Here is a 15,979-nt window from a genome sequence, read left to right as displayed (position 1 = left end):
ACATGCAAGACCAACAAAAATTATTCATACAATGCTGGTTTTGCTTCACCTCTACAGGCTGCAAAGGAAAGAGGGGTTTCATGACTGAAGACGTTGTATTTATTGTCTTAAAAGAGCAATATTTAACTTTTAAAACTTTGCTTTTAAATGGCAAATAAATAACACTTTATAAGTAATTAATTTGTGTTTCACAGGGAGCATTACAGATTTTTAGCTTCATTTCCTTCCCCCCCCCTTCATTTGAAGTGTTGTTCCCCAGTTCTACAATAGCTTAATTTCTCTAGGACTCTAGAGAACACTCTACCTCCCTCCCTCAAACCCCCAGTGCAGCTCTTGCTTTTTTCTAGTGGCATGGCCAAGATAACAGAATATGATTTTTCTACTTATCTCTCTGCAAAATAATTTAGATTATTTTGAACAAAGCATTCTGGCATTAACACTCAATTAAAAACCAAAGCTAAAGGCATTCTTTTCAGTTACAAAAAACATGCAGCTATCCTTACTTCTGTAAGTTCCTTTACAGTTTTCAACCCTACTACATTTATCTTCAGGATGATAAAGACCAGCAGAAAATACATTCAGAACTACAAATAATATTCCCCACTGAAAGTAAATTATGAAGTTTCCAGCTAGTTCTGGAAGAACACTGAAGATACACATGCACACCCTCCTCACAGAACACAGTCTTTGAGTAGGATCAAAGAGGATATAGTTAATATTTAACTTTTCATTAAGTTAACAATATCTAGGTTGAATAGTAAGTCTGCTGTAAATGGAAAAAAAAATAAAGGGTAAGAATCCCCCACAATCTTCAAGAGTAATCAAATAATGAAAATTCAAATAATTTTTAAGGTAGATAACAACAGCCTTATGAATTTTGTAAGAGTTTATAGTAAACAGATACCCAGTCCTTCCTGAAAATCTAGCTTTCCAGATCAGCAAACATTGTAAGACTACAAGGAAACAAATCAGAAATCAAAAGGTGAAACATTTCAAAACCCACAATAGGCCGTTCTGAGATGATATTTAACCAATCACCTGCCAAGACAAAATGAGACAGGTAAAGTGATACCCAAGCCTAAAGTTGCTACCACATCTCATAAGTCTGACAAATCCAAGTTTTTCAATTGCCACAAGCAGCCCTGTAATTAAAATTCTGAGAAACACAGTGATTTATTCCTTTCTCAGATGCTAAATTTCAATCTTCAATGACTGCAAATAAAACTTAGAGGTATAAAGCCCAATTAGGATGGTTCAATGTCAGACAACCTGAAATAACTGCTTAAGGTCTGATCTGTCCAATTCTGTACTGAGCCAGCCTCCTCACAGTGCTTCAGCACAAACACACCCATGCACTAGGAACCAGCACTCGCTTTTCACCAACTTTTTTAATGGAACCTGGAAACAGTTACGGAGCTACACAGAAAATCCCTGCTTAGTTGCTGGGCGTTTAAATGGATAGAGTAAGGAAAGGCTTAACTCTGTTACCCTACAAGGCCTCAAGACAACTGCTACAAATCAGTTATGTTTCTATTTTTGTTATTCCTCCCAAGCTGCTGGATGTCTCTGCCACTTTTATTCCATCCCTATAGAGAGCATTGGGGGAAAAAAGAACACTGAGAGCTTATGATTCATCTGGGAAAACTTTAAAGAAGAAAAAGTTAAAGAAAAAAGCTACCTATAGGGATAAACTCAGCCCAGAAGCTGCAATCTATTAAGCCTCATGAGCGCAATAGTACTTGGGCAGAAAATATTCTTGGCTGCAGATTACCACTAAACTCACAGAGCAGCTGAAGATCCTTGTGTGTGTGCTTACCCTGTGCTGGGAGGTGAACTCTTGCCCTCCTCCCTCTGCCATAAGCAAAGCTGAGTGTTTGCTCCTGAGCCACTGTCACTGCAGTCCACTCCTGCTCATACATTAAACACTAGAGAACCTTGCATATGCAGACGCACGTCTCATTCAGCCACCTCTGCCACAGGGCACTTAACAGTAGGCAGAGGATGGGCAATGGCACAGTGACAAGAGGGAACTGCTGCAGGTGTCTCTGTAAAACCTCCTCACAATCACAGCCTACCAACTTACTCCACCACAGCTTCAATCCCTATGTAGGCAGCTCTGCACACATAGTATAAGGACTTGGACAGCTGTACTTTAGAGTCAGGAAAAGGAAAGCAAGAAGGGGCAAGGCATGGACAGCCAATTTTCTCTTGAGGTTTCAATTCCTAAACCTGCCTTTCCTGATGTTTTGTTACACAGGGCAGGAGCATATGGAGCTCCACCATCCAATATCAGAAATAAATGGAGTCATTACGTTAACATGGCATTCTTCACAGTTGAACTTAACTGGCATATTTCTTTACTCCAAAGCCAGAAAATATTTATAGCGCCTTTCTTTAGTGCTTTAGTTACCAGGATTTAAACAAGTGTTTTTAATGCTGAATTTTGAAGCTCTCCAATCTCTGTGAAACACATATTTCTTGCAGGAACCTGAAGCATAAGTTAAAAAAAGAGATGTTTTTAAGATTTAGAAAGGTAATTAAAAGGTAAAACATACATTGTTTTGCAAATCAGAAATAAAATAATTCGTATGAGTGTCTTTGCTGAACCTTTATCTTGAGCAAGCATGCTGTTACACTAAAGAAAAGCAAGAAAAGAAACACAAAAATCAGAAAGGGGGAGAACCAGAACTAGTAACAAACCCAAGGGCAGCTAAATGCAACAGTTAGATACTAAACACCTAACACACACTAAAACTTTACAAGGCCATGTTTGTCTGGTACTGTGCAAATATTTCATGACACAGAGTTCCTTAAAGTGCCATAGCTGGTGGACTAGAAGCTACTCTCTGCCAGCAGCTGCACACAGGGCAGCAGGTGCCAAGCCCAGCACTCCACCCGAACCATGGCAGGCAGCTCTGCATGCACACACCTGCATCGGGCACAGCACATCTAACCAGAGCCATGGTGTCACCCCACTGCAAGCCTTACTAATTACTGAAAAATGAACAGCTGAAATCAGGTGGTAAAAACATGTTCACATAATATGGACAATGTGCTTTAGTTTCTTCTGTTCATTCAACTGGCTCTCCCTATTTGTCAGTCATATTATCTATTGATAGAGCATTTGCATGCTGTTCATTTTTCCCGGTAACTGATATGAACATGTTAATTATCCAAACATACAATGTACCTATAAACATCTATAACTTCCTCAATACCTGGGCAAATTAACCTACTCTGCTCTGCACAGCACCTTCCATGGAAATAGAATTTATGGAAACCCCAATCAACAAAGAAAAAAGTTTTAAACTAACTCTAATAAACTGAAAACAACATACTAGATAAATACAATATTTTTATACAAGTTTTGAGTTTCTTTTATATGTATTACTGGTTTTCCTGTTTTAACTTAGAAAATACTTTGAAATTTAAAACATCCTTCCTTCAGCAAGTCATCCTCTCAAAGAAGTAACTGAGACAAAGCTCACACCAGTGCATTTTTAAAGATGCCAAGTGACACCAGACAGTTTTGAGTCAGTCTCTAATATGACCATGCAACACCATCCTGATGTTAAGAGTATCTGAAGCTTTTATTGCCATACTGGTCTTGTTAATGAGCACTGACAGTATCGCAAGCAATCAGGGTCCACAACATGCCTGTCACTACAGACCTTTTTGGACTAATCAGCTAAAGAACTATTATTATTTATGTAGTATCACCCTACAAAGGCATATTGCACAGCTCATTAAGTGAGGGTACACCAAGTCCAGAACATCCAGAGCACGTCATGAAAAACTGCTGCAGACAGAAACAATCTCTTTAAGAAGGTTCCACTGGTAAAGTGACATGGCTTTCTGGAAGTTTTACTTGTCTCTTCAAAGCAGTAGTGCATTTGGATTTCTCATAACAAATTCTTTCTCTTATAAATAAATACAAGCTTCAAAAATGTACAAACATGAGTCAAGAACCCTCCTGTCTGGGAGAGTGGATCCTTGCTTGAAGGGACCTTTTAGAATTTGGCTGGAGAACAAGAGGATGTGTGTCGAGTGAAACAACCAACGTCACTAACACTGCTTCCCAAATCACAGCTACTCTTCAGTAGCATTTACTACCTGAGAGAACATACTCTTACTTGAAGAGCAACTAAAGGCTATTCAGTGTTAAGTTAGAGAGGTGAAAAATGAGCTTTACTGAAAATGGAATGGCTTTCCAAAGTAGCCCTTGATAAAGGGGATGTAGTTGAAGTAGTAGTCTTTTTCCCCCAGTTTGGATCCACACAATAAAGGAACACATATAAAATTAGAACTCACAGGGTAAGAACCATCCTGTTACCGAAGAGCTTAGAACAAAAGCAACTAGAAACATAGAGGTTTACAAACAAAGACATAAAACAGTTAACAAATGCAGCCAACAGAAACTACCAACAGTCATCAAAAATATCAATTTTTGAAAAATATCATATCTGACTCTTCCACTTAAAATTCACATTTTCATTAGAAACAGAAAAACCACACCTAAAGGAGATTAAGACTAGTCTGATCACCTATAAACTAAAACTTTTCCATTTGAAACACAGACCTCTTTTTCAAGTGATAATTGAAAAACTGTTTCACAATGTTCTAATTCTAACCTTTCTGTAACTTTAATATGAATTGCTGGTATCACAAGCGTGGCATCTTCACGTGAGGTTGTTGAATTAATCCTACTAGTAAATACTATACTGACCTTTCAAATACATTCTTGAACATTAGGAAGATATTAGTTGGGATTTTTTTAGCCCATAGATCAATTTTAATGTTTTAAAGGATAACAGTTTTTAACTTCAAAGAAAACAGCTCCTTAAAAATAAGCTGATACTTTTATTTTACATGCTATCCAGCCTTTTATATACTCTACCTTGGGATCACTAACAGACATTATTGATAGCAGATTAAGTTTTAAAATCTGTTCTATGTGCAAGATATATAAAAGTAAAATTTGAAACAGGAACAACATGCTAAATTACTCTGTCTCTCTCAAAATGTCACTTCCAAGGCCTGTGGCCACCTTAGACACAAAAAAATTAAAATAATATTCTTATTGTTCTATTACCATTATATTATAGATAGAACAGTTTTACAGTAGCAGATATTTTTGCAACAAGTTTCTCCACATCTTGTTCACTTCAGCAGCTTTTGTAGAATCAGCTTTTGTAGAATCTTCTGAAAACTTGGTTTTCGATGTTAAGTTTTTTCACATCCCCCACATGTATCATGTCTCTCCCCCTCTCCTTCAACTTAAAAGATTTATTTTGCCCCTCTCACAACTACCTTAAAAATAATTGTAGATTGGCAAGGTCAAGAGATGTTTGCTTAATTTACAATCCTCCCACTAAATTATATCTGCATTATTTAAAAGAATTAATCTGAAGATAACATTTCAATTAAGATTTGCAGCTAAGTATTGTCCAATTTCCCCTTTTTTTCCCTTAATAAACTGTGTGTGCAGAAATTTTGTCATATTATCTATTCATAATTAATAAACTGGAGATTTTATTCTTACTTTTCACCTTACAATCTGCAGGACTAAGTCAAAAGAACAGAAAAACAAAGTCCAAACCGCAGGTTTACTGTCATTCGCTTCCTAGATTTGCTGTTGGTCATTTCTCACAGCATTCCAGTTTGCTGCCTATCCACTGGTATTGAAAGGGAAGGGGGGTTTCCTCTGGTTTAGCAAGTAGAATGGTCTCACCAAAGACAGATGTACAATGGAAATACCAAAAATGAATATGCAAGACAACTACACAGGTGGAAGGGTACAATCTCCTGTTCACAACACTGAGCCAGTACATTGATTCAGCTGTCACATGAAAGCTCATACTAACACTATGTCTGAGAAAACCTTTAAAGTGCTCGAAGTCCAGAAGATGCATAAATGTGATACAAAGATAATCTAGAAAGTGACCAATAGCAATAAAAAATTTATAAGCTCTTCACCATGTGTTAGAGGAAAACAAGTGAATTACCTCCTCGCTATATACATATACTGCACACATTTATATAAATATACCCCACTCAAGTAGCTGTTAAGTATGAAGAAATACTTCTAGATCCACCTTTGATTCGTACTGATACACACCTTGTATGAAGCAGTGAATTACAATTACTTCACCACTTTACTAAAATATATTCATTGTAAATTTCTGCACACATACTCTTTAGAAGAAGCCCTGAGAAAAAGTACAGCAGAAGTATATTAGTATACAGTCAAGTATGCAATTTTAAAAGATCAGATCTTCAATAAAATAAAGATTATATTTGAGATGTGTCTGAAAACTAAACACAACTACAGTTGATTTTCTGTATTAATGGTAAAATAATGAAGTCAGAAGTGTACCCTCTTTGCACTTGGGCTTACTTTTAAAAAGATTTGCTGGACCTTATTTCAGTTCTTTATTGACTCCATATTAAGCTAATGCCTTACTTAAGAAACATTTACCCAGTGGTCATTTTATCTGCTTATAAGCAGTAATAATAAAATCTATCATGCCTGCACTTAAAATAAAACTCTGGAGGGATGCTTGTTTTTCCATTTATCTAAAATATTTAAGAGTTCATTTTCCACAAATCAATTAAAACAGAGGATATCCAAAAGGTGACTGCTACTTTTGGTGATGGTAGGACATCTAATGCTGTCCCATTACTGATCCAAAAGGCCCTTTCAGCAAGTTGATTCCCGTTGCCGATTCATTTCAAAAGTGCCCCCAATACATTGGAACATTTTCCACTGGCTTTGTGAAATTAATCAGCTCAGGGAAAAGCCACACCAGAACTCAGGAGAAGATGGGGAAGGCTGCACAGCTGTGAGTGAGATTGCCCTTTTCATTGACGGCAAACTGTTAGATCAGCCTGATCCGCTTGTAAAACTGCACTCAAAAATCGAACCAAAATCTCCTTTCCCTCCCTTCTGTTGCAAAGGGCTTCAAAGCACAGATTCCAAAGGCCCTTAGGAGAGGTTCACTTATTATTTCTTATGGAAAATATACGCTGAACAATTTCCTGGGGCATTACTCAAACAAAGTAATGTTATCTGCAGTGATAAGAAAACAAGGAGAGAGGCTAAAGGCTTTTATGCAAATAGTATTCTGGATCCCAAACAGTATTATGGAGCAGTCTTTAAACACGAGCCAGCAGAGATTGTGGGGGGCAGCCATGGCACTGAGCTGCACACCATCCTCTCCAGTCTTTTCTAACCAAAACTCTGTACTTGGGTACAGAAACTGACTTTTATTTCATGTATAAACACCAAGTCCCAGGTGTACAGGGCTGATTAGAGATGCAATGGGAGCTGAATATGCCCTGCAAAGCTGCTGATATTACAGGTTACACAGTGCTCACAGGTACTGTATGTGTATCCAGCCCCTGCTGCTAACCCCTGAGGCAGCCACAGCTCTGTTACTTTACCATCAAAGACCACATTCCTGTTGGAATGTATTTTTACTCTCCTAGCAGAAGCACTTTAAGTGAAGTAGGTTTTCCATACACAGAAACAACATGGGGGCTGTGAGCAGTGAGAATACTCACATCACTGAAAAAAATCAACATCTCATCTACAATTCTTGCAGATTTGACTTACACAGCTGGCCATTAAGACAGTTCCACAGTATTAGCTACCCTGCCTTGTAACACAGTGAAAGCACAGAGCTGCAACAGAAGGGCACATTTCACACACCGCAGGTACAGCTGCCATTTGCCAGTTCACTCAGGGCAGTCATGGCATTCCCCTTCTTTAACACCACAATCTGAAACTTCCATGCTCAACTGTGCATGTTTCATTTGGATTGTAGATTTTTTTGAAACAAATTTTTACAACTGAGAACATGTAGCCTTAAACACTACAGCAAATTTTTAAAAGCTGCCTGTTTCTTTACTAACCTCTATTAAGCACTGTGTATATGCATCCAGTCATATACAAACACTTCAACAAGTCAGTTGTGGTTTTCTTCTACAATTGTGCTGATCTTACACATCTAAAAAGACATTTCTGAAAAGACTTCTAAAATACACTTGAAACCATTCTGATGGAAACTACATATTTTAAAAGATGTATCACAGAGCATATATTTGTAATGTCCTATTTTCAGCTTTAAAACAAAGTATAAACTGAGTAAATATTTTGACAGCTGATATGATAAATATTTATTAACCAACAAAAACAAAAAATTTCACCACCCAAATTTTTCACAAAAAGTTTAGGTCGGCTAGATGCAAACCCAACTAGCTTGTATTATAAAAATAATATTTTAGGATTTCAATGCCAGGAATAAGTTTTTTTTTGCTTGGTCTGTCTATTGGAGAACTTCTAAAATATGGTTATACTTAAAAATAATTGTCAGGCTCAGAATTTCACCTAAATTCTCACCAAAACAAAAGAAAAAAAACTTAAACAGCAGCAATAAGGAACAGAAAGTAAAATGAAAAAAATAATAAACACCATTCACTCTCAAATTCAAACACAGTAATATGACAAACCACCTTGGCTTTAAAAAACTATTGAGCTCCTCAAATTCTATGGTGCATTAACACCACATCTGCCAACAACAAGCAAGTAAATGTTTACAATATTTTTTCAAATAATTCTATTGTTTTATTACCTGTTTGGTCAGCACCTGCCTTCTGCAGCATACCCAACTGGTAAACACAGTAGTTCTTTTGCTCTATTCCAGCAGAGCAGCTCATTCCATTACCAAGATACAAAAATAGAAATAAGCAGATAATTTAAAGAGGATTCGGCTACTATCTGCTATTGTAAAAGCATGATCCCAGAACAGACTCTAAGTCTTCATTTCGTAAATGATGACATCACACTATTAAACAATATTAGTCAGGCACTGCTGGTTTCCACAAAATCACTCCTAATAGCCACCATTTGGCCCATATTTAAGGATCGAGAGAGGTAAATTCATCTTTAACAGTCAGAGTAGTTTATTCTATGTTTATTATCCTCATTTGCTCAAACTATCAACAAAACACTGAACAAAGATGAATGTATTTGTTTTCTCTACCAGCTTAATCAGCCTACAGCATTTTCTTTTAACTTGACACAAAGACAATTCTATTTCTTCTGATGTTATAACATGTGGAAAAAATATTAATTAAATTAAGAGTTATAAAGAAATTAGAATGTAGCATAAAAGCAGGATTGGTGAGATATACCTATGGAGATATTAAATTCACAGTGATATCCAACTATAAACTCCAGGGCTGTTGTACAGCATTCCAAGTTAAATGAGACTAAAAAACCTTTGCCATCAGACACCATGGGCTTCTGATCAGATTTCAAGTATATAGGCAGCCATAACACTTTATTCTGTAGGCAGCCTTCAATAACCCACAGCATTAGAACATCAACTTCTTGTAATTTGCTGTGCACAGAAACAACTTGTTTAAAACATCAGAACTGTCCCTGCTTTCCTCAGCTGCCTATTTTACTCAACCTGATGCACTGAAAAAAGTGGTTCATGTAACAATCAGAAAGGCTAAGAGACGTCTTTTCAAGGAAATTGTTTTCTCCCACCACAAGCCTAATTCCCTAAGGCTGTAAGTTCATCACCCAGTAAGACAGATGAATGTCTCCATCTCCCACCACTGCAGGTAGACAGGAAAAAAATTGCAGGTAAGGAAAAAAATTTAAAAGCCATACTAATTCTTGAAAATATCCAACCACACAGTTAAGGGCAAAAATTACATCTGACAGCCAGCAGAATCCAAGACTATAAAGGCTCAAGACTGCACTATTTTAGCTGAAGGCAAAAGAAAAAAAAAGTAAAACTGAATTTTCCATTACCACCCAGCTGTACTATCTGAAAAAGGAACATGAACTAATTCTACTTTTTATTAGCACAATACACTAATATTTAGCCACTAACACATAGTAAAAATTTTTTTAAAAAGCAATCATATAAGCAACCTTACCCATGTTATTGAGGTTAAAAATTCTCTATACAATATCCATATTCTTACTTTACTTATTTACATAATATGTTTACTAAAAATGTGCAATCTTCAAAACACTGAAAGAGTGAAACATATACTGTTTTGAGACAAAAAGCCACTCAAAAGGAAAGCCTTTGAAAACTTAGGCGATCAAAAGACAGGGAGAGAAAAGATGACACAAAACTCGCTTCTTGCACTACAGTCACAGATCTCTGTGTAGCACACTTCTGTCTCGACAACTTAGTGCCTAATTTTACGTACATTACAGTTCAAAAACTTAAACATATTCTTATCCCAGAAAGAGGAGGGGGAAAAAGCTACAACAGGCATGCAAAGACAAGAAGTCCTGAAATTAAAAATCCTGAAAAATTGCTTCCACATAGGTCACTAACAAATGATAATGCGTCAGTGATAAAATAGTTCTAAAGCTCAAGACGCCATAGTCATAGGAACTCTGATAAAAAGGCCTTTTATAATCAAATTTGTCAATTTAACAAAATAATCACGATCTGAAGGAAGAGCTTAGCAATCAGTTTCCACCAGGTTGATGATGTGGATACATACAGTAATCAGGATGTAAAACATGTGTCTCCTCATCTTCATCTATTGTCTGTCCTAATGAAAACAGCCTGACCCGTCTCATCTTCAGCAGCCTTGGAGAGCTCTCACGGGCTGGACTCCCAACATCCAGAACATCTCCAGAAGCAGCAGTGGGAACGATTTTTTTCAGGAATTCCATTTTTACATGCCCTCTGTGTTCTCAGCAGTTATGCTCCACTTCACAGAGCGTGGCTCCCACATCAACTTCCTTGAGCACAGAGGTGGACTTCTTCTGGTGATGTCAGTTTAAACCTGGGTGGTGCCAACAGCAGCGTCAGCTGCCAGCCAGCTGCTCCAGGGCAGATTCTAAAGACATTTCACTGTGGGGACTGATAAGAAAACCAAACACCACCAAGCCTATATATTAACCAACGCATGCTAAATTCTGCACGCCAAGGAGACACTACTTAGCACTGCAAAAGTTTTAAGCCCTAAGAACATTTGCAACACATTTGCAAACTCTGTATCTGACAGAGTTCAATAGCTCTTCATTTTCATGAAGTGCATAGAGAGCATTCTTCTGTATTCGAAAGATAACACTTATCATTCAGAAAGTCTAGGCACTTTGTTTTTAAAGCTGGTGTATAACATCACCATTCACATTCTCACATAGTTTTAGCCACTAACTACAAAAATACTAACTTTTATTATATTTATGTGCTGTTTTGCAGGGACTCTGGTGCTATTTTTACCACTTAAAATATTTGCACCACCTTCCAGAAAACTACAAGTACAGAAATAACCTGTCTCTTGTCCAAACATCCACTTTATCCCTAGGGCTACTTCTCCATACATGCCTGGTTTAGCTGAATTTTTGGGTTTTATTTTGGGAAGTTTGAATGTTGTTTTATATTTAGCTTAAAGAAGCCAGAAAGATGACTTGCATTTGGAGAAGAAAGTTCAAGGACAAAACAAATAAATTATCATAGAAGAAGAATGTTCTTAAGGCTTTCTACAATTGGGAATACGTAAAATTGTTTGATTTACAGTATTCTTTTATTTACTACACAGTATTCTTTTATTTTATACACTACACTTTTATTTACTACTCCACTTAGAGTGGAGATGGACAGACACTGTACTAGGCAATATTCCTACCTCATTTACTACTGAAGACTGTACACACTGCTCAGAGGAAATACACTAAATACTCACTCCAAACACCTCAGTGGCAGCCTGCATGATTCTGTTATTTTTATGAAGGCAGCACAGTGTCCAAAACATTGCTGAATGCATGCAACACAACTATCCAAACTACACATGAAGCATAGCACACTTCTATACTTTTCTCAAAAGAAGGTATTTAATCCGAAATTCACTTCTGTTTAGCTCTTAAAAAGAAAACAAAAGTCTATGAAAGGTATGCAGCATAACATGTTTCAGGTCTCAGAGTTTCAGTTACATGCTGACAAGGGGCTGCTCAACTGGATTAAGTTGTCAGTCCTACTCAACTGCCACATATGTTGTGCAGAATGCCACAACTTGAAAAAGTTGGTACAAGTTCATTAAAGCTGCCACCTAAGATATTTTTTCAAGTTCTATATAGACTGAAAATGTCTTTTCTATTTAATTCTGCATTAAAATCCCCAGATAACCAGGTGAGTCCAAATTCCCCTTGTAAATGAATATAAACATCTACACAATTTTTTTCCTTATAAGTGAATACAAAATTCTGACCTTATCATAAGAGACATATTGCAAGAATACCACTTCCTGCAGGGAGATCAAGCAGAAAAGTCTCCCTAAAATGATTTCATTCACAGTGTTTTATCCACAATACAAAAAGAAAATACAGAGAAAGGGGTTTACGCATTTTCAGAACAATAATAAAGATATCACAAAGACAATTTGTGATTACAAGAGATCATGAGTCATTACAAGCTCAAGCCATCATTTATTCATAATAGCATTCTTTTCTATAGAATTCCTTTTCTTGCCCTTGAAATCTTGCCACAAAGCTACTTGGCAGTTCCTTGCATTTGGGAGCAAGAGAGCAGTTCAGATACTTCCGTGACACTGAGAATGCTTCCAACTATCCACCTGCCAAACTGGAGTTTGCAGATGGGGCAACCAGATACTTCACTTTGTACCTATCTATCTGGGCAACCAGATACTTCACTTTGTACCTATCTTAAACACCCTCTGAAAGGCTCAGACTAGGAATCAAAGTGCTGTTAACCATGGTAGGGAGATTTTATTATGTGTGTGGACTCAGGGTGGAGTCAACATGTAAAGTTCAAGTACCTAGTGCACCACTTAACATTAAGTGCACAAGGTGTGACATTTTACACAACATGTGGCATATGTAAGTTAATCATGAATTTAAAAAACAATTAGGTGTTGAAGCTATATTTTTTGCAAAATAAGAAAAAAATAGCCTTGCAAGTAATAGGACACATAAAATACAAGCAATAAAAACCACCCTCCAGACACACGATCATATTTCAAGATTAAACCTGATCAACTAATAAAGCCTATACAAAACAGATATACTAAAAAGCTTTTGACTGATTTTTCCTTTAGGGTGGCTTTTAACTCTTAAGAAAAGAACATCAAGAAGTTTTCTACAGAAGTTAGCTGGGGATACACACACGCATATTTCTATATGTATACGGATGGCTGGAGGTTAACTCCAGGATTTCCATGCTTCACTACATTCTATGAAAACAGTATTTTATAAAAAATGAAGGCAAAATACAAGGTTTATGTTTTTGCCTTGGTATATCATTTCACATATACTCCTTACTCACATTTGCTCCTACCATCTTCTTAAACAGTACAATGTACAATTGTGGGTTCTATACAACCTAAGCAAGTTTTACAGATTATCTGTCAGTGTAAAACATACCAGAAGTCTTACAATTGTTATACCTAAATTCATGTTTAAACAAAACCAAAACAGGCAACGATAAGCCTTATTCAATAAATTTTAACAGAATAAGAATAATAAGAATTTTTAATTCTTATTCTGGAACATTTGAGCTCTGCACCTCTCACCAACAGGAGTCCACATTAGCAGAAGGGATTGCAAACAGATCATGAAACATGCAGAAGTATAATACTGGGAGACCCAGTGAGTGAATGATCACTGGGTGTTCTCAGAGCACTGTCTCCTTGGATTAGACCTTTCAGAACATAAATAGCCAAGCTGTTTGGCAGGGGTGCATAGAAAGCCATGTACATGGGAATTCCACTGAAGCAGGTGAACCTGATGATGGAGGAACATCCCAAGAATGAGAAATACTGAAAAAACAAAACACAGTCAACGAAAGAAAGATCCATGTGAGAAAAAACTACTTGGAAGTGACTTGAATTCACATGTGCAGAGAATTCCTATAATTAGCAATAATAATAGTAAAAGACAATTATAAATCAGACAAGATACTGGGAAGTACAATTTTGGAAGGCTGCCTAGAGGGTCTATAGCCTACCACAAGCAACACATCATTTGACAGGTCCAAGCATCATTTGACATTCCGAGCAAGCATGCATTGCAAACCTACAGCTTTGCAACACAAGATGTTTGTAGAACTACCCCACTGTGCCAGAGAAACGCCAGCCCAGCCCTACCTGCTGTGGGAGAGGGTGCAGAGGTTTCTTTTCTATTGACGGCGTAAGGCGGCAAGAAGGTGCTGGAGGGCGGGGGGAAGCGCGGTGCCCCGGTCCCAGCGGGATCTCTCCGGGAGCCCCGCGCCCCCCGCTCCCGGCGGGCTTTGCCCGCAGCGCCCCCGCGCGGCCCTCGGCCGGACCCTGCTCCGCCCGGCCCGACTGCCGGCCCGGCGCGGCCCTCGGCCCTCACAGCGGGCTGGTTTTAACTTTTCAGGGCCGCAGACCGCCCTGGCACAGGAAACAGAACTGCGCCCGATTTCACGGGCCCCGCAGAGTGCAACAAGTTCAGGGGAGCTTGCTTAGCACGGTGGGAACGTGTGTTCCAAAATACAGCCGTGTTAAGGAAACTCCCTGTCTGCCCATCTGGGAGCCGCTCTGCCAGCCACCCTGCCAGCCCCTGAGCTGGGATTAAGGCCCCTTCACAGCTGCACGCCCCACACTCACAGTCAGACGAGGTTTCCCTGTAGGCTCTATCCCAGGGTTCCCACAGCAGAGTTTCAGACGTCCAGATCCTTAAAATAATTTAAGGTAATGCAATAATTAAATCACAAAATGCTGGAGCTGGTGCCCCAGAGGAGGGACCCCGAGCAAAGGAACCCCTGGGCGTTTGTACCTTCACAGTGCAGGCACAGGGATGCCTGGGGTCCCCCAGCTGAGTCCTCGGCCACCTCTCTCTGAGGGCCTGGTGCCCTGGCTGGCACCACATCCCCTTCGCTGTGCACAGGGTCACCAACTCACATTCTCATGCCTCAGGCTCCTGGCTCCGCAGAGCTCAGCCTGGAGCTGTACACTGAGCCACGTGTGAGGAATATATTCCTCAACAGCCATGCTGGGAATATGGCCATCAGTACAACCACGCTGGCAAAGGACACAGCTGGAGGCATTCCTGTGCCAGCATAGTGGAAGTTCACACTGCAAACCTTGGTGGTTTAAAGGTGTTTTCCAACCTAAACGATTTTATGATCTCCCCTTTAGGTAAACACTGCTATGGGGTGGGCACATCTATTGGCACACAGACCCTGTGCTTTCTCCCAGCTTTTCAGCCACAGGACAACGTTAACCAGACAGAACAACATGTTTGGGATACAGAGTAGACGGGGTTGACTGATGAGGCTAGATTAAGCAAAGGGTTTCTTGCAAAATCAGTCTCATGGAGGATGAGATGGTAAGGTTGTTACATCCAATGCCATCACATCAAAAGCCATTTTAATTCTAGTTACAATGTCGGATATATTTCTTATCCAATCAACTACTTCCACAAAGCTCACTAGCATCTTCATAAACCAATCATTAATTGTTTTACATGATTCTGTCACAATGCATCTCTTTTTATCCAATCATGTAACTCTACAGAAACTTACAGCTGTATCTTCTACTTTTTACCAACTCTGTAACAAGTTCCATTACGAGACTTGAAAATTTTCTACTATCTTGGTTAGCATATTTATTTGCTTACGTGAGGCATATTTCTACTTGCTTAAAACGTATTTCTGCTTAAACTACAAATCTTTATTCTTACTTTGTGTCTGTTTCACTTTTCTGTTCTAAACCTTCAAGCCTTCTCCAAGGTCTTAGGTCAAACATTGTATCAATCTCTATCTCTGAGCTTGTATGCTCGGAGGCTTCGGGAGCTCTCTGTGCCTGTATTTCCCACAATGACACAGCCAAAAAAAAAACCCACCAAGAAAAAAACACCAACATTCCCCTGCAAAGAAAAAAAACAACACCCCACCAAAACAAGAACCTACAAAGCAAAACTATTCTTCCTGCTGGGACACTGGTACTGGAGGCATCA

The 15,979-nt window shown here is 38.5% G+C and overlaps 1 protein-coding gene across 12 annotated transcripts in view; it reads right to left on the bottom strand.

Moving 5' to 3' along the window:
* Positions 1-15,979, bottom strand: part of FRYL (FRY like transcription coactivator) — a 163,598-nt gene that overhangs the window by 125,216 nt on the left and 22,403 nt on the right. For 7 of the 12 annotated variants that reach the window (XM_054633071.2, XM_054633074.2, XM_054633072.2 and 4 more), the window contains exon 1: positions 10,540-10,803. The exons of 4 other annotated variants lie outside the window; for them this stretch is intronic. In XM_054633071.2, the coding sequence (XP_054489046.2) occupies positions 10,540-10,714 (175 nt within the window). In that variant the 5' untranslated portion in view covers positions 10,715-10,803. Of the gene's footprint in view, positions 1-10,539; positions 10,804-15,979 lie in introns of those variants that run through there. One more of the 12 variants, XM_054633079.2, reaches the window with a different exon arrangement.

This window comes from Agelaius phoeniceus, chromosome 4 (assembly GCF_051311805.1).
Source record: "Agelaius phoeniceus isolate bAgePho1 chromosome 4, bAgePho1.hap1, whole genome shotgun sequence".
NCBI lineage: Eukaryota > Metazoa > Chordata > Aves > Passeriformes > Icteridae > Agelaius > Agelaius phoeniceus.
This window is presented reverse-complemented; position numbering and strand designations above follow the sequence as displayed.